General features: G+C 43.6%; 1 protein-coding gene across 1 annotated transcript in view; it reads left to right on the top strand.

Moving 5' to 3' along the window:
- The window catches only part of Kcnk10 (potassium two pore domain channel subfamily K member 10), a 130,460-nt gene that overhangs the window by 75,802 nt on the left and 33,188 nt on the right, over window positions 1-21,470 (top strand). Inside the window, exon 4 of the mRNA XM_021179327.2 lies at window positions 8,715-8,875. Coding sequence (XP_021034986.1) covers window positions 8,715-8,875 — 161 coding nt within the window. The remainder of the gene's footprint in view (window positions 1-8,714; window positions 8,876-21,470) is intronic.

Genomic DNA, 21,470 nt, shown 5'->3' with positions numbered 1-21,470 from the left:
TACTCAGGTTCTGGGAGTTTTTTCCTTTGGGGTTACTTTATAACTATAACAGCCTATAATGTCCTCAGTGTTCCAGTCATTAGGCAGTATGCATAGACCTGATTAGGAATGATGACATCTCCCTTTTCCATCTTTCTCCACCACACAATTTTAGCTGACATCACCTCTTCAATGTCTGCCTTAAAATGACGAGTGTAACCTGTCAGCCTTATATACTAACTGTGAGCTCGTAGCCACTCCAGGTAGTTCAGACAGGAAGCTCGTCCAGCATCTCACTTTCCTTTTGAGCACCACCCATTCTTCACAAGAGGCAAGAAAATAATCTGTTCGCTGTTTGCTCTCATTGCCATGCTTGCTCTGGTTAAACCCAAGTCAGTGTTGGTGTATCTCGCCTCTCATAGAGTTCTCTTCATCATTGCTTGTTTGCCTGGAAATCTCCTCCACAGGGAGATGGCCTTAACCTGCCTGGGAGGAACTTTCTACTCAGAGTCTCTGTGAGGCTCAGCTTTTGGGAAGCTTTTAAATTTGGTTTATAGTGTGGACAGTCAACTTCTTATGAGTGCATGTTTTAGAGGCATGCATTTCTGTTTTAATATCCACTCATGAGGTCTATGCTCTTCTACACTGGTGAAATCAAGAAAATTATAGGTGATGAAACAAACAGCATGAAAGAGAATTGTCATTCTTACTGAGAATTGTATCAGTTGAGGGCTTCAGAGAGGCAGAAAGAAGATCATATGCGTATAGACATGGGACCAGAGAATTGGCTTCTGTAGTCATAGGCCCAAGAAGTTACTTGGCAGGCTACTTGCTTGGAAGCTCAAGGGATGCCTTTAGAGAACTTAGTCCAATTCAAAGGTTTCAGATCCAGGATGCTGATGGTATAATTCTTTGACTCCAAAAAGCTGAAAATCCACAAGACCAGTGATGGAGATCCTGGTGACTACAGGCCAGAGAGGCTGGAGTTCTGATGCCCAAGGGTAGGGACAGAAGAATGCACCTCACCTGTATATATGCCAATATGGAAGGGAGGGAGGGAGAGAGGGAGGAATGGAGAGAGAGAGAGAGAGAGTGAGAGAGAGTGAGAGAGAGTGAGTGAGTGAGTGAGAGAGAGAGAGAGAGAGAGAGAGAGAGAGAGAGAGAGAACGCTCTTTTCTATGCCTTCTTCTTTTTTGCTCTGTCCAAGCTCTCAGCCAATCAGATGGTCTTGCCTACATTGATGCTGGATCTTCCATATTTAGTCCAGTAACTCACATGACCATGTCCTGTGGAAACATCTAGAAACATATTTTTACAAACACATCCAATAATAAAATAATAATACTTTATCAGTTTTCTAGGTATTCATAACCCAATTGGGTAAACACCTAAAATTAACAACCAACTTTCTTTTCCTTTTCTTTTTTTATTAGGTATTTTCTTCATTTACATTTCAAATGCTATCCCAAAAGTCCCCCATACCCTCCCCCCCTCATTCCCCTACCCACCCACTCCCACTTCTTGGCCCTAGCATTCCCCTGTACTGAGGCATATAAAGTTTGTAAGACCAAGGGACCTCTCTTCCCAATGATGGCCAACTAGGCCATCTTCTGATACATATGCAGCTAGAGACATGAGCTCTGGGGGTACTGGTTAATTCATATTGTTGCAGACCCTTTAGCTCCTTGGGTACTTTCTCTAGCTCCTCCATTGGGGGCCCTGTGTTCCATCCAATAGCTGACTGTGAGCATCCACTTCTGTGTTTGCCAGGCCCTGGCATAGCCTCAGAAGAGACAGCTATATCAGGGTCCTTTCAGCAAAATCTTGCTGGTGTATGCAATGGTATCAGGGTTTGGGGGCTGATTATGCGATGGATCCCCGGGTGTGGCAGTCTCTAGATGGTCCATCCTTTTGTCTCAGTTCCAAACTTTGTAACTCCTTCCATGGGTAACAACCAACTTTCTTAATCTAATTAGATGACAATCTATTTTACATTTGCAATTCTTAAATTTATTAACACAAGCTATTATCGTCAGAGTTCCAAGTATCCATGAGGCATGCAGTTTTGCACCTAGCACCTCTGTGAGCTCCAGTTCAGCTCAGGCTATTGGAATCCACAGATTCACCACACCAAACAACAAAAGCATGTGGCCTATGAACCTCAGCCAACCTAACGACATCACTGTCATCCCTCAGATACGCATAATGTCAGGTTAGAATGTGTTTGACAGTCTGGCTATTAGGATGAAGAAAGGCATTATGCATCTTAAGAGGACTATAAACTAATCAAAGTTGAGGCGTCTTGGCCATTTAAAAAAATGTACTTTGGAAAAATCTCTTGAGTGCCAGCATTGAGTCCATGAGCTATTAGGGGTTACTACATATAATAGAAAAAAAATCATTTCCTTGTGGTAGGCGATTGCTAAATCAAGGTTTTGTCTGATGCATTGAAAAACTCTATGCTGAAGCACTGCTATGCTTCTCAGTAAAGCACTAATGGTATTTATTAATCTTTACTTGTTTTTTCAGCCACCTACACATACATTCTTTTTTAAAAATTCACCCTACTCCTAACAACAGCATATCCGATCTTCCTTTTCCACTCATGAACACTAGGCCCCGGAGAAGAATGATATTACCTATACAAAGAAATTCAGACTGTGGCTAGAGTTATCAGTTCAAAATGGCTGACAACTTCTTGGGATTTTGCTTGAACTTTGGAGGGCATGGATTCCTTACTTTCTTACTGATGGTAAGCTTGGAAAAGAAAGAGCTACACCCCTGCCCACACTCCCCCCTGGACCTTCCCAGTCGTCTTCTCTCAGTAGGTTTCTCTGTTAGTTGAACTAACACTCCCAGAGTAAGGAAAGGACGAGGGGTAAGTGGACCCTGCTCGTGTCCTGTGAGCTCTTGGAGCTACTTGCAAAATAGTAAGAAATATATCACATTTTCTATTTTTCTAGAGTGAGTGGGATTTTTAGGCTTGGATTGTCTATAATCTAGGCATTCCAAACCAATGTGCACAGAGGGAAGAGAGTTCATAGTGAGTCCGTAAATCCCCTTTGACCCAGTGATCATTGCTCGACTCCTCTGGTCACTGAAGCAGCCATCTTTGAGCCACATGATCTTCGTTTAAGTCTTAGATGGAGCTTTCCTGTTGGATGAGCCTCTGGGTTCATGTGTCCTTATCTTGGCTATTTGAGAGGTTGTTTCCTCTGCAGAAAGAGACTGATCACTCTTCAACCAATTGTGTGTAGGATCAGGACCTTTTTTTCTGAATTATGAAGATGCTGTCTACCAACAGGCAACCACTACAAAACAACCACATAGACAAAAAAATATAACCCACTACCCAAAGCAGGCTGAGTCCCTGTTCTATGAAACTTAAAAAAAAAATGTTACCTTTTCCTCTCTTTCTATTACCGAAGACAAAATGAATTGTAAGTTGAATACTATTTAGCTGAGGAAAATTTAATTCCAGAGGGCCATTATAAAGCCATACAGTTAGAGAAGTTAAAAAAAAGTAGCTTGATACAATGTAAGAAGTAATGAGATGAGAAACAAATTGCTACATTTCAAAAAGCTAATAGGTACTTACAGTAAGTTCACTGCAAGGCTTATGGCAAGGCTTACAAGTAGTGTCAGGGCTTGGTCATTTTTCAGCTGTTCCTGAGAAATTTCCCACTATCTAGGAGTCAGGGAAGTGGAGTCATTCTCGTGGGAAGCTCCATCTCATTAACTGTGTGGCTCAGAGCCTGTTCTGATAGCTCTAGGTCAAAAGATAGTTTGCAAGCTGATGTGGTTGCCATGTCCCTCCACTATGAGCACTGTGAGGGCTTCAGAGCTCTTTGCACAGCCCATAATAGATGTCCCTCTTTGGTTCAGTACCCATACCGCCGTCACATGTGGAGGGATTAAGATGTATCTACTTTTGTGACCCTCCCAATAACATGGTGGAAACCTTTAACCAGGATGTTGGATGTTTCCTTGGAAAAGGTCCACAGAGATTGCTCTGTCAAAGGGCTTGGAGCTTTTAAGGGCTTGCCAAATCACTTTCCAGAAAGACTCTCATGTGTAGCATGAAGTTACATGTGTTAGGTAGGGCCTTTTCTGAAAAGCAGTATAACTACACAGTGTCTTTCTGCTTTTTTTAAAAAAGCCTTTCATGTGCTGATATATATATAGATTATGCTTAAGCCATCGGCCTTCTGTATCTGTGCTTTCATATCATAGACTCCAATGAATTATCGATTGAAAATATTCAAAACAAAAATGTCTGCACAGTGGACTGTTTTTCCATTTCATCATCCCTTATATAACGAGGTTTAACAGCCTGAATGGTCTGGTTTTGTGTGTCAACTAAACAGAAGCTAGAGTCATCACAGAGAAAGGAGCCCCAGTTGAGGAAATGTCTCCATGAGATCCAGCTGCAAGGCATTTTCTCAACTATTGATCAAGTGGGAGGGCCCAGCTCATTGTGGGTGGTGTCATCCCTGGGCTGGTGCTCCTGGGTTCTATAAGAAAGCAGGCAGAGAAAGCCAGTAAGCAGCAACCCTTCCCTTCCCTCAAGTCCCCCCCAACATGGCCTCTGCATCAGCGCCTGCCTCCAGGTTCCAGCCCTGCTTGAGTCCACATTATTACCAATGGCTATGAAACAAAATTAGATTTTAGTCTTTGTGACATTTTTAGGATCATATACCTCCTGGTCAAGTGTCAGGAGGTAGCTGGTGACTATGTTTCTTGCCTAGTAGCATTAACAAAGGGTTGGACCAGAAAAGGTATTGAAGTAGTGGCTTGAACTTATTAAATACTGTGATTGGATGTTTAATCCATGGCCACCCAAATAGCGACCATTGTACCTAACAGTTACTGTTAGAGGGTAGCGTGGTCCACACACATGCTCTTCATTCAAACTTGTAATAACCACATAGGGTAGGGATTAGCCTCATTTATCTATGGCAAGAATGAGAGCTGGAAAAGTTAAACAACTTACCCATTATGTCACAGTAAGTAAGCAATGGATCCTAGTGTCATTTACCAAGGTCAGCAGGGCTTGGTGCAAACTGAAAACGCATGGTTCATTATTAAAAAGTGATTAAGAATACCAACAGAAGCATCAGCATAGTCAACCAAGCGCAGGACTGTGGAAGGCCCCTCCAGACTTACAGCCAGCAGGGAAATGATACAGGTGAGGGAGGCATGAAACTCGGTTTAGTAGGTTTTATGTAACGAGTGCCGGGCCAAGACTTCGAGAGTCTGACACCAGTCATTTACTTCAGCCATATTTAAGCATAGCACAATTTTGGGAAAAAAGTGTTTTCTGAAAACAGTTAACTCAGTTCCCAGTGCACAACAATGTTAAGATATGTGTACACTGAGATTCTTTAAAAAGCACTATTGGGTACTTTGTGTACAAGATAGGTACTGTTGACTCAGAGATAGACAGTACCCAAGATTTAGGGTCTAGGGAGAATGACTGAGGTAAACACAATGCCAGCAGGTATCAGGATTGGCCTGGCCCTGAGATAACACAGGAGTCACTTAGTCATAAGGCACAAGTGACATAATTCACAAGGATGAGTTTTGTAGCCTAGAAGCACTGTTCCAGATTTAAACAGAAATGTTTGGGATAAGAAAAGCATAAATTGTGGGAGACACGGGCAGAGCCTGGCTCATCAGGCAGCAGAGGCTCTCTAGGTTGTAAACTGTGTTTATTCTCAGCATTCTAAGAGGAACAGTTAAGCACCTCATTCCATTGAAATGATAAGCTGTGTGCTTAACTTTTCCTGACTTCTCCAGTGTTTATTTGTGTGCACACAAACTTTTTTTTTTTTTTTTTACTTTGTACATAGGCCCTTTCTGAGTGTGAGATCCTGTGTGACTTGCATACCTCATGCAAATTATGCAAGTATAGACAGGTTGGTTCCACAGGGTATACCTGAAAGGCACAGTTTGGCAAAGATTTTATTTGGGCACATACAAAGTAGGTGGGAAGCTTTTTGTGTCTCAGGACTAAGTTGCTTTAAAACACTGTTGGGTACTTTGGGTACAAGATGGGTTCTGTTGAGTCAGAGAGAGATAGTACCCAAGATTTAGGACTGGCTTTCTCTTCAAGGACTTTGAGATGTGTTCTACTTAGGGGCAAACAGAACCAAGACCCATATGGCCCTCTTCTGTAATAACCTCTTTGTTTCTGTGTCCTTGCTGGGCTGGTCAGCCTTCCTTCACTGAGACTCAGCAGCAACTGATTGGTAGAGGGACTTCTGGACTCCTTTTGCTTTGCCTATATCCAAGATGCTAGTTACATTCTTTTCGAGAAGGTACTCATGGAGCAGGCGAGCTGTCTTCTCTATTTCTCCGTCTCAGTGGTGTTTGGTTCCCCAATAGCTACCATGTTTACCACACAGGCACCATGGGTCCACTTAAGTCATTGAGCTAAAATTGTTCACACACTCATGCACACATTGTGTCAACTGTACACACACACACACACACACATATGCACTCATGACATATTTGAATATTGCCTTATTAACCACTTTACTAGAGAACCCAATTTTTTTTCACCATGATAGTCCGATCTGTGAAATGCCAACCAATTCTACTACTGCTACCACCAAATACTTTTTTGTTCACATTTTTCTTGACTATCTCTGATACCATAAGATTTGGAAAGATTACATGGGTCTAAGCTTTTCTCTTGTTTCTCTGGGTGACACCAGCATGCCTGTGAGCTGACCAGAGGACATGTGTAGAGCTTGTTTAGATTAATAACTGCATACTCAGCAGGCCCAGGGCTTCAGTTTGGTCTATAATATCTTTCTGAGATGAACTAACAGAAAATCTGTATTGCCTGAAACGAAGCTGTCATGAGACAGTCAAGCTGAAGTTGAGTCGATGTCTCTACAAGTTTCTAGAATATTTCCAAGACAATGCGAAGCTGCAATGCGAAGCTGCAGAGACACGCTTGTTCTCTGTTGCCCGCCGCTTTTGTTCCCCCTGGTAAGAACACACTCAGGGCAACCGGAATCTTCTGCGGCACAAGCTTTATTGCTTACCCCATCAGGAGCCAGTGGAGAAGAGAGCCAGAGAGAGAGAGAGATGGCGGAGCCCCCTCCCTTTTATGGAGGACTGTCCTCCGCCTCGGACGTGTCACTCCCTGATTGGCTGCAGCCCATCAGCCAGAGTTGTCGTCACGGGAAAGGCAGAGCACATGGGGTGGGAAACTACCCCAGCGCATGTGCAGATGGTTTGTTTACTACTTAGAACACAGGTGTCAGTGCCATCTTATAATGGCGAATGTGAGGACGGCTCCTTACAGTTCTCTTTCTAACCAAATAAGTCAGTGTAAATCAGGTTATTCTGGGTGGGTATGCCCGGCAACATCATTTTGTCCAAGATCTTGAAAGCATCTGAGAAGTCCCAGGAGCTTTGTCGCACATTTGAACCAACAAGATAGTGAGCAAAAGAAAACAAGATTAGGAAGTCTTGCCTGAACACTCATCTGAGAAACGGAAACTGCAATCTAAATAATTTGTGGCAAGAGGCTTGAATGATTCTGAGCACAAGATTGTTAAGGAGTAGCCAAGTGACTTACCCCCCAGGCAGAATCTGAGAGCGAGGTCTCCGTGCCCACCGGAGCAGGAGTGATGTCCAAGAACACGTTTTTCTTTTTTGGCCATGCTAAGAACATTGTTCCTCTCTGTGCTATGTTCTCAAATGTGTCTCTTGCCGTGGAACAATATACTTCACCCATTGCATGGATTCGGAAACAGACCCTACTTGAACCACCTGAACTGGGGAGACTGTTAAGTGACTGCTGTAAGACTGTAATGATAATTGACAAGAAAATGACTACCAATGACTTGAGGCTTTCACCCTATGTAAATTGTGCTAATATTGTAAGCTTCTTTCTTCCAGTAATATTATCGCTAGCCCTATTTATATGGGATACTCCCAACACTCACTCTACATGAATGACTGACATAATTGCATAACTCTTAAGAATGCAGATGTTCATGTTTCCAAACAACGGAACTCATTTCAATTGACCTCATTATAGATGGAATCCTTTATGTTCAAGCCTCAATTCCATCAACATGTATTTAGCACTGACTGCTCTGGGTGCAAGGGTAATGGACAGAGATACAAGAGGCAGGGATTGGGTGCCATTCCCAGGAGAGAGAGTTGGGCACAGCTTGGCTTCACTGCCATTAGAGTAAAGAGGCACAGAGTCTCTGCTTACTCATGTTTCTCCATTGCCAGGATTACCTACCTGGGGGAGGGAAGGCTAAGTCCCTTGTCCCTTCTGAGTTTGTAGTAGACCAGTTTCCTCGTTACTGTTCAGTGCCTATTACTCCGTGAAAGCAGATGTTGAATATAGCAAGTCCAGGTAAGGAGGACACAGTGGAGCAGTAGTGTATGTGGAGGCTCTGTCTATAGAGGCGAAGGTGAAACTTTTTGTGCCATTCAATGGTGTCCATGATAGATGATGTTTCTGAAGAGAAAAGGATCGTTTTTCCACCAGAAACACAGCTCTGGCCGACCACATACGTCTTAAAATGTATTGAGATCTCTGAAACACTGAGACGATTTATAGGGAGGGAAGCCAGGAGACTCTGTTTTATACTGTAAAGGGCTTTGGAGAATATGAAAGTCTGTGGATTCTTTGGTCAATGCTCTACTTTCTCCGTCACCTGACTGCTTCCTCTCCCCTCTCCTCTCTCTCTCCCCAGGGTATGGGAATATTGCTCCGAGCACTGAAGGAGGCAAAATCTTTTGTATTTTATATGCCATCTTTGGGATCCCGCTTTTTGGTTTCTTATTGGCTGGAATTGGAGACCAACTTGGAACCATCTTTGGCAAAAGCATTGCAAGAGTGGAAAAGGTTTTTCGAGTGAGTACCGTACCAACTTAAACCCTCCTTACTGGATTCATTGGCTTTAGCCTATTAGGGCTGAGGAGGCAGTGCCAAGGGTTCTGACCGAATGGAATAGTTGAATGCTATGATTGTGTTTTCTCTTTTCGAGGATGTGGACAGAGGACTGTGTCTAGACGTCTTTTTCTTGAATAACTTCCTGCCTTGTGGTGCTTACAGGATCAAAGGAGGTTAAGAATGGATTACCAGCACAGATTTCCCGAAGATGTAAGGCCCACTCACCGTCTTAGTCAGTTAATACTGCTATAATGAAATGCCTGAGGCAGGATGGCATAGAAACGGCTGGAACTTATTTCCCACAGGTTGGAGACTGGATGTATAGGATGAAGGTTCAGAAGCCTGGTGAGGGGCTGTGCTCCCCTTTCAAGGTGTGATTGCCCCGAGAGAAGGGTGATAAGGCAATGAAAAGAAAAAGTATCTTGGCATTACATGATGTCTGTTAAAGGGGCTTTAACCCTATATTGGTGAAGGAGGAGCCCTCATGACTAATCCCCCCTAAAGGCCCTGACTTTTAATAGGATCACCTTAACTAACACCTGTCACATTTGAACAATGACTTTGGTCCCCTTATGGAAGATAGTAAGCAGGCTAGACAGTTCAGTGGGTGAGGGTGCCTCCTGCTAACCCGAATTCAGTCTCCAGGACCCACATGACTCTTACAAATCATCTATGAGCCATGATATGCTCATGTGTGCATACACACACACACACACACACAGACACACAGAGACACAGACACACACACAGACACACACATAGACACACACACACAGAGACACACAGACACACACAGGTCACACATACATCCCAGATGAAAAATATGGAAGATAGTTTCCTTTCTGTTTGTAAAGTGATGTAGAGAAATAGAAACCCATCTGTTTTATTATTAGAGTAACTTCTCTTGTTGGATTTCTGTACAATGTCTTCAGGATGATCCTAGATTCTTCTAGAGATGGAATTTCCCTGTCCTCTGTGCTTGGCTTCGTGTCTCCTTTTTGTGGCCCCTCCTCATTCTGCCTCCCAGTGCTGAGCATTCCCCCAGCAACAGGACACCAGGGCTCTACTTCATGCTAAGTCATGGGGCACTGTTATTACCTTAGCATCTATTTTCCTATTAAAAACACCTACCCTTAAAAAGGGACAGGAGTCTCAACTTGAGGAGTTTATGTCCGAAAGGTGATATGTTTGAGCTCTGTGGCAGGTATGTAGGATGGATGTGAATAGCTAAGGTTGCCAATACCATTTAGCTCATACCTATTCACTTGGTTTCACAGAAATTGTTATCTTAGTTCCTGCTCAGTAGTGATGTAATCCTCATGTCTTTCTGTCCTTCTTTATGGAATTCCTTCTTACAGTAACTTAGCTGTGTGTGTGTGTGTATGTGTGTGCGTGCTCCTGCTTCCCCATATGTGCATGTGGGGGCCAGACATCAATGTCAGGTATCAACCCTGATTGATCCCCACTTTTTGTTTTTGAGTCAGTGTTTCTCACTGAATCCAGAGCTAACCAATCTAATTGTGTAGGTCAGCCAGAAATTTCCAGGTATCCTCTTATCTTTGCCTTCCCAGTACTGGGATTATATATGTGTGCTCCTATGCCAGCTTTCTACGTGGGTGCTGGAGCGAGAACTTAGCTCTTCATGCATGTATGCCAAGCACTTTATAAACTGTGCCATCTCCCAATTCTCTCATGATAAAATTTCTCAAAAGGGACATTTTGAGAACTTTTTCAGAATCTCTAATGATGGATGAGCTTTAAATCAGTCATCTTATGTCCTCAGAGATAAGACCTTTCAGATTGTTCCTCAGATCCTAGATTCTGTTTCTCTTTTGCTGATTCAGGGGAGCTCCTCAGAGGGGCAACATAATTCATTAGCATATGAGAAGAACCCGATGCTTAGCTGGGTCATAGTCATATTCATAAACCCAGCCGTTCTGGGAAGCTGTTTCCATTTCTTCAGCAAAAGGCAGCAGAGTGCAAATCAACTTTAGGAAGTTTGAGTGATGGCTAAATAAAATAATGGGTAGACAAGTCCTTGGCCCAGAGCCAGAAACACAGAGCTCAGATCTGCTGTCTCTCCTAAAAGGAGAATTTGCAGGCAGGCTAGCCACTAACATGGATTTTGTGCATGTGTGAGCTTTTCTGCAATGTCCCACACCCTTTGCCCCCTGGGTGCTGGCAGCCTAGCCAACCTCATTAGAATGTGCACCTGTCTCCTCAGTGGTCACCATGGAAACCGTGGAACTCCGCCTCTCAGATGTTTAGGTCTTCTTAACTCAGACACAGCAGCTTTCTCTCCAAAGAGCTGTCTGAACTCCTTGGAGGTGCGTCTTAGCCATCAGCACAGCCCTTTGAGTTAGGGAAAAATGACTGTGGTGACTGAACCCTCAGAAGAGAATTCTTTAGAACGTTCCCATGGAGAAATGACAGATTTGGCATGCCCCCTCTCCCTTTTTGGGTAGCTCTTCTTGGTTTCTGTTTCTTTGGTCATAGAAGAAAGACTTGGATTGCAGCTTTTCAAATCCCCCCTCAGCAGAGTTAGCTATTGTGTTCCACAGGAGAGGAGAGATTGCAATCATTTTACTGCAAGTCTACCAGATTTCGAGTGCACCCTGCTGTAATGCAGATCACACTACAAGTGGAGCATGCTATTTACCTCCTTTGCGCTGCTTCCAGAAGGTCCTTCAGTAGACTCTTGGGCCAAGTCTGAACATTTGCACGTTTTACTTTCATGCTGATGGTCCTTATAGCACCATCAAAGACAGGGAGTCATTCAGGAAGGCAAGACAGCTATGTCGTGTTGAACAGGTGACATACAGGGGATGCATTTGCCATCTGTCAAAGGCTATGGAGTGGTGGAATTCTAGGAGGAATCTAAGCACATTTCCGCTATATGCAAACAACACATTGTGAAGCAGTTTGCTTGCTGTGTGTAAAGTTGTGGTAGAAAAATCCTCCACACCCCTGGCTATCCACATAGACATCATTTAAAGGACCAGTTACGCCTAGATGATTATTTGAGGAAAGGCAATTCACCTGCAAGTCTTGGGACATGAATTTTCAGTTGTCACAGGGAAATTTTCATTTAATAAAGTCTGCATACTGATCATTAACCATTTCCCTTCATCTGATGTCTTTCAGTTCTTGAGAAGAGAAGGTGTTTTGTGTTTTGTGTGTGTGTGTGTGTATCAGTCTTCTGGGTGACTTTTCTTTGGGTCATTTAAACGTACCCTAGTTGGACTCTCACTTGCAGAGCTGCTGAGGGACACTGTGCTGCTGAGGAATGAGTCTGGGCTACAAAACACCAATAAAAAGCCAGGCTGTTGATGTTTGGATGGAGTAAAAACACTTCATCTGTGGTTGTCGGGACTAACTGAGAACTATAGGCATCAGTTAAATGTCACAATGCTAGTGTTGTTACTGACGAGCTGACCAGGAGATGCAGCGTTAGTTATGTTGCCAAAAGGGCTTAGTTTTCTCTTGAGATGTACTATGTCATCACAAACACATGACAGCACAGCAATGGAAACAGCAGCCGCTTGTTCCATCATTGCTCTGGAGGTCATAGGTCTGGTGGTTCAGGTGATGATATATTCTGGATATCACATGGGGCTAAAAACAAAATGTTGGCCAAATGAGGCTCCAGGTCTGAGGAAGAGCCTGCTTCCAAACAAATTCGCATGTGGGAAAAAGCCAGTATTCACTGTATTAACCTTCCTTGGGGTGGGTACCCTTTCTACTAACTGCAGAGGAGCGACGCTGAACCAAAGTAAGAATTCCATCTGAGCCTAAGCGAACCAGTGAATTTATTGAGGTTGATTCCAGGAGAGTGAGTGTGTGAGGGGATGCTTACAGAAGAGAAGTGACTCAGGTAGCAGCATGACCCAAATCCCTATCCCACTAAGGCTGAGGGTTCATAGTGCATGCTAGAGCTTCCCACAGGACTGTGGGCAGCCCAACTCCTGAAGAGTCTCCTTCCTGGGAGATGCTTACTGCGTCTGAAACCTTAGCATGGTCCTCACACCTACTGGGATTTTGTGAGGGCTTGTGATCCTCTCTGCTTCCTCTGCAAGGCAGTGCTTCTATCTGGAGAAACCAGCTACAAACACATTTCTCTGCGGTTGTAGGTTGGAGAGGCCCATTTCCTTGCCGAATTGGAGCAATTTTCTCAGTTTTACCCAAATGCTTTGCTACGTGTGCCTCTTCAGCTTCCAAACCAAGGATGTGCTGGGTTCTCCTCACATTTTGGATCTCCCTGACTTCCACTCTGGTCCAGCTATGGGGAAAGCTCTCTGCTTTTGATGACTTTGAGATTAGATCAGGCCTGTGGGGATAATCTACCTTAAAGGTCAGCCATATTGTATCACATCATTGTGGGAGCAATAAGCCATTGTGTCACAGCGACTGGGGATCAGAGTAATTCACCTTCTGAAGGCATCACAGACCTTCTCCCTGCAACCCACTTGGAGTTGTAGAATCATTGGTAGTATAGACATTCTCCACAAGGACAGTCTGCCTCATCGACTTCGCTACATCCTGGAGAGCTAAACCTAACCCATCCCTTTACAGCAAGATCATTGCATACAGCAAACGAAGGGCCTGAGAAGAAAGGGTCCAGGTTGATTAGGTTAAGTCCCTTGTCTAGTTGGAAAGTGAGGATAGATAGAGGCTCAGTGCATGGCCTGTGACATCGTGATGCCAGGAAAACAGGCATGCCCCCTGCCCCCATACCCCCTGCATCACTGATAAACAGTGGCTGAGAATTTGGACGTTCATTTATCTCATATAGCAAGAAGCCTGAAGGCAGCTTGTTTTAAGTGGGGTCCACAAGCCACAACACAGTGTCAAACATATCCAGAGTTTTGTTTGTCTTGGCATGTCAGCTTTTCATCCATAGGCTTGTTACCTCATGGTTACAGGAAGGTTACACTAGGAGAAGATAGTACGGTTTCATGCAACCACAATTAAGGCAAGATGAAAGAGACACTTAAAATATGTCATTATATCTGTTTATTTTTTCATCTCTCTCAAAGACTTTATTATAGCAGTTTTAGATTTGTAGCAAAATTGAAAGAGCAGTATATAGATTTACTATGTATATGCATTCTCAATTATATTATACATTCCTATTTATATGTACATATATTTCCATTTATGTATGCATACATATGTATAAAACACAGACATCGATACTCACGTGCACATGTGCCCACACTCACACTAACCCCATATGGTCAACATTCTCTAACAGGGTAGCACGTTTTTGTTTCATTCGATGAACCTGCATTGGGACATAATTATTTCTTGGTCTGTAATTTACATTAGGGTTCTCTCACAGTGCTGTACATTTTATGTTTGCTCAAGTGTTTCAGTGATCCGGACCCACTATTATAGAGCCACACAGACCACATCCACTGCTCTTGAAAGGAAATGTCTCAGCTCAGGATCCCCAAGACAAGTTCGCAACACAAAAGAGATTTGTCTGCCCCAGAGTGGCAGAGGGCAGGCAATAAGAGACAAAGACTGGAGATAGAGGATGAGGGAGAAGGAGAAGGGAACATGGGAGGGGGAGGGGCATTTGTCCCTGAGGAGGACTGGACAAAGGACTGCCTCTGGATAGGGAGCAGACAGACACGACACATAGGAAAATGGCAGTTTACAATTGTAAAAGGGAAAAAAAATCAGGTTAGGATGAGGTATTTAATTTTAATTGGGCATGAGGTGAGCCAAAGTGGGCATTTGATTGCTGGACCTTGGTGGTTAGCTCCAGGAGGAAGTAGCCAATAAGGGAATAGACCCTGGTGGCTAGCTTTAGAAATTTAATCTAATGATTTTTTAGCAAGGCAGAGGGAATGGGGGAGAAGGGCATGGCCTGCCAGAGCCGTGCTCGCCACACTCCAGCTGGCCAGAGTCTCTTCAGCACTTGCCACCTGGGTTCTGCCTGTTCACCTCTTTCTGTCACATAAACCCTGGAAAACACTGATCCTTTCCCAGAATGCTACAGAGCTGGAGGCATACAAACACAGAGCCCTTTCCTGGCTTCCTCCAGTTAGCGGTGGACACTCATTTGCTGTCTAAATAGGTATTTCTTCAGGAACTCTCCTGGATTAGTAGCTCATTTCTCTTGAGTGCTGAATGCTTGTCTTTTCAGAAGTGGTTATCTGGCTGATTAATCCATTTACATACTGAAAGACAGCCTCCTTGGGCCCTACTTTGGGCAATATGAATAAAGCTGAGGGAGCCACCAGTTTTAACTCCTTTGGGTAATCACCAAGAGAAATGGTCAGTGGATTTGCAAGCATCCTTAGTGTTAAGAAACCACTTTCCTTGCCTTCTCAAGGCAATGTACCATTCTCCCAGTCCACAAAGATTGAGGGTTTACTCTTCCTGTTGCCAGTTTTCTTGACAGCATTCGGTGTTGTCTGCATACATTCCAGTGACTGCGTTGTGGTAGCTCCCTATTTTTATTTTCAGTTCCCAAATGACTTAACGACATGGAATGTATTCTCCTATGTTTATTTGACAGCTAATAGACCTCTATTAATGTCTTTGGCCATTTCTTTTTTTCCTTTCCCCCCTTTTGGTGGTGGTGGTGGTGGCCTTGAGACAGGATTTCTCTGCATAGTCTTGACTGTCTACTACCGGTATAAAGATGTACATGTGTACTGCGTGCGTGTGTACTGTGTACATATGTGTGTGCAGGCATATACATAAGCACATAAGGTGTACACATACATGGGTGTATGTTCAGAGTTTGATGTCAAGGGTTTTTCTTTATTATTTCTGCCTTATTTTCAAAGCAGGATCTCTCACTGAACCTCGTATTTACCAATGCTGCTAGACTCATTGGCTAGCAAGGCCCTTCTCCCATCTCTGTCTCCTCAACACTGGGATTATAGGCCTGTGATTTTGTGTCCTACTTTTTATATGGGTGCTGGGGGTTTAAACACATATCCTCATGCTTGCATGGGAAGCACTTTACAAACTGAGCCATCTTCCAAGCTCTTAGTCCATTTAATCAATCAATCAATGAATCAACCACCAATCAATCAATCCATCCATCCATCCATCCATCCATCCATCCATCCATTAGTTAATTAATTTTTTTGTATGTGGATGTCTGGTTGTCTCAGTCTCATTTATTAAGAGGATCATCTCACCTCCATTGCTGTCAAAGATACATTGGTTATCTTCATATGTGCCTATTTCTAGCCTCCCTCTCCTGCTCAAATGCTTTCGTCTTTCACAAAGACTGCACTCTCTTGATTAGTGTGACTTTGTATTAAGTCTTGAAGTCAACTGAGGCCAACTCTTCAATGTTCTTTATATCTTTGGGTATTGTGTTGAAAGTGATTCTTTCTATCTTTCTCAGAGGTTACTCTGTCTCTCTGTGTGTGTGTATATTGCATGTATGTGTGTGTGTGTGTGTGTGTGTATTGCATGTGTGTGTGCTGTGTGTTCATATGGGCATGCAGGTGCGTGCATGCTCATCCATGGGTGATTTTTTTCTTTGCCTGTCTTATCAGCTGGAAATGGATTGCTTGACCATTCCCAGCAGTAAGAGAGGTTAGGGAGGCAAGCATCTAACAAAGGGCAATTGGATTGACATTGACCCTTTCACTGACATTGAGAGATCTTTGATCTCTCAGCAGTCTGCATCAGCACTCTCTGGAAACCTGTTAGACACAGTTGTTCTTTGAGGGCTTGGAGCCCAGTGATCTGTGTTTCCCAAGCTCTCCGGGTGACTCTGATGCTTGACGAATTTTGAAAACCCTAGGGATAGGGGAGACCATTTATCCTCCCTTGGGGTTGTACACATTGCTTTAATGAATGGAATTAGATGATCAGAGAAGGTAGGGTAAGCAGTTTATTGGTGTCAGTCAACGGAAGCCACATAAATCACTCTTCAGGAAACTCTCCCTTTCCCCCCTGATGGCCATAACGGATCCTTGAATCAATTGAGACAGGCTGGTATTTGCTCTAGTAATAAACCATCATGACTTACTCTCATTCATGGAGGCTTGAAGTCTAGACAAATGTTCAGGCTATTGGGTTTGCTATGATAGGAGACAAACTAGAAGTTTAACACTGGGCATCCAGGGAGAGGTCATTGTCCTGAACACTAGGCATCCAGGGAGAGTTGTCACTCAACCTCAAAGGTTGATGCTCTGTTTGATTTCCAAGGATGATAAGAAAATTGGTGAATATCGAAAATGATATTGGCACATCCCTTGGGTTGCTCTATTGGACTCCTTTAGGATGACAAACATCCTGGGAATTTAGATACAGATGGCCTGGGCATTCATTTTTGAGAAATACTATTATTGTGAGTCTCTTTTCCCATCCAAGAAAATTGAGCCCACATCATTCATGAAATCACCAGCCTGAAGCCACGTGTTAAGCTAGTGGCACTGTCTAGATTTGAACCAGGTATCCCATTAGACCTCATCTAGTTGAGCCAAAAAATATTTACGGTCAGATACACTGTTTTAAACCACATCGTGAAGCCAATGTAAAGTTTGAGATCTTTTAGCATATCTTGCTAGTTAAGTACAAATAGTCTCCCCTTCCATTGCAAAGTGAGGAATCTGGGCAGTTAGCAAGGAAGGATAATTATTTGAGATTAAGCAGGCCCGGGGGCAGATCCCAAACAGGGTCTCAACGTTAGCAACCTCTCTCTTCCCTGCCATGGGCCAGCTCTGCCAGGAGGCTGGCCACCACTCAAGGAGAGGCTTTAGGGAAGCTGAGTTAGTTTTGGATCAGGTCCCATTGTCTTGCTCTGAACTGTGCTTTGGCCTCTGGAAAAGGCAGCTACCCCTTTCCATCAACTGAGCAGTAAGCTTTCTGATATTTCTCCTAAAACCAAGGGACACACATTTTCTCCCTTAGCCTTCTGTCTTAGGGTTTCTATTCCTGCATAAAACATCATGACCAAGAAGCAAGTTGGTGAGGAAAGGGTTCATTTAGCTTACACTTCCACACTGCTGTTCATCACCAAAGGAAGTCAGGACAGGAACTCACACAGGGCAGGAACTTAGAGGCAGGAGCTGATGCAGAGGCCATGGAGAGATGTTACTTTCTGGCTTGCTTCCTCTACCTTGCTCAGCTTGCTTTCTTATAGAACCCAGGACCACCAGCCCAGGGATGGCACCACCACAATGGACTTGGCCACCCTTCTTGATCACTAATTGAGAAAATGCCTGAAAGTTGGATCTCATGGAGGCATTTCCTCAACTGGGGCTCCTTTCTCTGTGATGACTCCAGCTTGTGTCAGGTTGACACACAAAGCCAGCCAGTACACCTTCCCACCCTGCAAGGATAAAACAAAAATGTTTCTTTGTGTTTTGAGGCAGAGGAATCTGTGTGCCGCTCACAAATGATTCATTGCCACAGATCTGTTACCAACACTGTGGTTTTCAGGAAAGGACAGGTGGGAGGGAGGCAGAGTTCTAGAATGTTCTATCTCATGCCGGGGCACAAACCAAGAGACAACTTAGGAGAACACACTCGGCAGGGGGGCTTCTGTCTTTTGAGGACACACCCAGCAGCAAAAGAATTAACTTGCAAGGACTATTGTCTACAGCAAATGAAAACCCATGGTCTGGAATTGGTGTTAACTTCAGCTCTGTAGGTTCCACTACATACAGCATCTAATTCCTGTTAGCTGTGATAATGCCATATGTGCCAGAGTTGTACCTAAAAAGACAGAGGATGAGGGCAAGGTGGTGGGCGGAGTTTTTAGTCTAAGAAAAGGCTGACATTCAGTGTGTGTATGTGTGTGTGTGTGTGTGTGTGTGTATGTGTGTGTGTGTGTTCGGGTGTCTATAGCACACCTACTCTCCTGCTCTAGTGAATAGAATACTTTATAAATTAATAGCAATTAATGTTGGACTAATGTTATATGGTGTGAGGGTTTTTTTTAACTAGGGAAACTATTCCGGTGTAAACATAAACAGCAGCTTACTTGGCCTAAGGGGCTAGAAGAAAGTAGGAGATAATTATTTTAAAATGAAAAAAGAAGAGACAAATAACTTGAAAGCCTTATCAACCAGATCTCTTCCAAATTAGTTTAGGGACATTATCTAGCATTAATAGCCATCCCAAAATGTACATTTGGGGTGGCCTACATAAATGACAACCATAAAGTGGACTCTGCAGTTTCTCTTTATTTAAAATTTTTATTTATTTATTTATTTATTTATTTTATTAGATATTTTCTTTATTTACTTTTCAAATGTTATCCCATTTCCTGATTTCCCCTCCGAAACCTCCTATTCCCCTCCCCATCCCCCCCTGCTTACCAACCCACCCACTTCTGCTTCCTGGCCCTGGCATTCCCCTACATCAGGACATACAGCCTTCTCAGGACCAAGGACCTCTTCTCCCATTGATGAATGATAAGGCCATCCTGTGCTACATATGCAACTACAGCCATGAGTCCCACTGTGTGTACTCTTTGGCTGGTGGTTTAGTCCCTGGGAGCTCTAGAGATACTGGCCTGTTCATATTGTTGTTCTTCTTATGGGGTTGCAAACCCCTTCAGCTTCTTGGGTGTTTTCTCTAGCTCCTCCATTGGGGACCCTGTGCTCAGTCCAAGGGTTGGCTGTGAGCATCCACCTCTGTATTTGTCAGGCACTGGCAGAGCCTCTCAGGAGACAGCTATAACAGGCTTCTGTCAGCAAGCATTTCTTGGCATCTACAATAGTGTCTGGGTTTGGTGGTTGTATATGTGATGTATCTCCAGATGGGGCAGTCTCTGGATGGTTATTCCTTCAGTCTCTGCTCCACACTTTGTCTCTATAACTCCTTCTGTGAGCATTTTGTTCCCCCTTCTAAGAAGGATCAAAATATCCACACTTTGGTCTTCCTTCTTCTTGAGTTTCATATGGTTTGTGAATTTCACAGTTTCTCTTAAGGATTGCCTGTGCCAGTTTTCCCGTGGACAGTTCTTCCTCTGATGCAGGGCTGCTTATGAGGCAGGATAGAAAGGCAGGAAACTTACAGGGATTTGAGAAGGAAATGGGGCTCCCCACCCTGGAGTCTGGCTGAGGACCCTTACCAGCCAAGAGCCAAGAATTGCACACAATCAATGTCATCTTAAGGCCTCTGCATCACTGTAGGTCTGTGGTTCTCTAGAAATCTCACCAGAAATGCATTGTGTAATCCCCAGTGGGGCCTGGTGGTAACTCATTAGGGTATCCTCCATCCAAGGTGCCCCAGAGGCACTATGTAGTCTCAGAAAGAGGGAGGGAAGGAGAGAGAGAGAGAGAGAGAGAGAGAGAGAGAGAGAGAGAAAGGAAAAGAGATAGAGATGGTCAGTGACAGACACAAAAAGAGAACCACATACAGAAACACACACACACACACACACACACACACACAGAGAGAGACAGAGAGACAGAGAGACAGAGAGACAGAGACAGACAGAAAGAGAGCCACATACAGAAACAGAGACCTATATATAGAGAGACAGAGAAACAGACAGAGATGCAGAGAGAAAAATAGAAACAGACAGATAGATACAAACTGAGAGAGAAACATGTAGAAAGAGAATTTTCTTAGTAACCCTTTAAATGTATCTTTTTTCTTTTTATTAGACAATTTCTTTATTTACATTTCAAATGTTATCCTTTTTCCTAAAATGTATCTTGAGAACTACCAAAATAGAATATATATGTATGCATACACACACACACACACACATATATATACCAGACCCACATCTCAGTGTCTTTCTGAAAACCTCCTTCTCATAATCCTCATATTAAAAATCAAGATGAAAAGTGTCTTTTAATAAATTGTAACTCTTTTTACAAAACCTTGTGTGTGTGTGTGTGTGCGCGTGCATGTGTCTTGATATTTCTAGTGGATCATTGGAACCCCTCACATGGCTGCAGGTGTGTCTCCTTTCTTGCTGCTGCTGCTACCTTCATCTTCGTATAATTGGCATTAGTCTGTGTAATTATTTAGTGTAGGGGTTCCGTGTGCCTCACTGGGCAGGTCTGCTTTCTTCATTTCATCCCTGTGCACAGTTCTATCATCCCCAATGTCTTCAGACACAGTAACAACCGTCTTAAGATAAATTCATCCCAGTTAAGAGTCGAGGGCTCTAGTGGAGAGAAAGGGGCCAGGGCCATTGGCTTCATTGCCCACTGAGTGCATATCCTAGCCCCCTGACAGAACTTCCACCTCAGCTCTAGTGTTCAAGTCAACGGTGCTACCCATTTCTTTACTGTCAGCACTAGCACTACCAAGAACCCCTGCCCCAATTGGGCCCTTAAAGAAAGCATTGACGAGGACTATGGGAATGAGGTCATCTTTCACGGAGAAAGGAAAATGCCCGAGGCTTGACTCTGATGAGTAAGTTAGAGAAAGCTAGATGGTTCAGCTATGACTCTTCAGCAGGCAAACGTCTCAGCGTTCCCTTTAGCTGATGGGGACGAATTTAATGTAATATTCTTCCACGCTCTCAGGTTAGCCTTAATAACTGGCCAGTGTCCCCTTGGCATTTCCTGTTGCAGTCTGAAATCACTTCAGGATTTTTTTTTTTTTT

The sequence above is a fragment of the Mus caroli genome, chromosome 12 (genome assembly GCF_900094665.2).
Source record: "Mus caroli chromosome 12, CAROLI_EIJ_v1.1, whole genome shotgun sequence".
In the NCBI taxonomy this organism is placed as follows: Eukaryota; Metazoa; Chordata; class Mammalia; order Rodentia; family Muridae; genus Mus; species Mus caroli.
The sequence above is the reverse complement of the archived record's forward strand: the minus strand, read 5'-3'. Positions and strand labels throughout refer to the sequence as shown.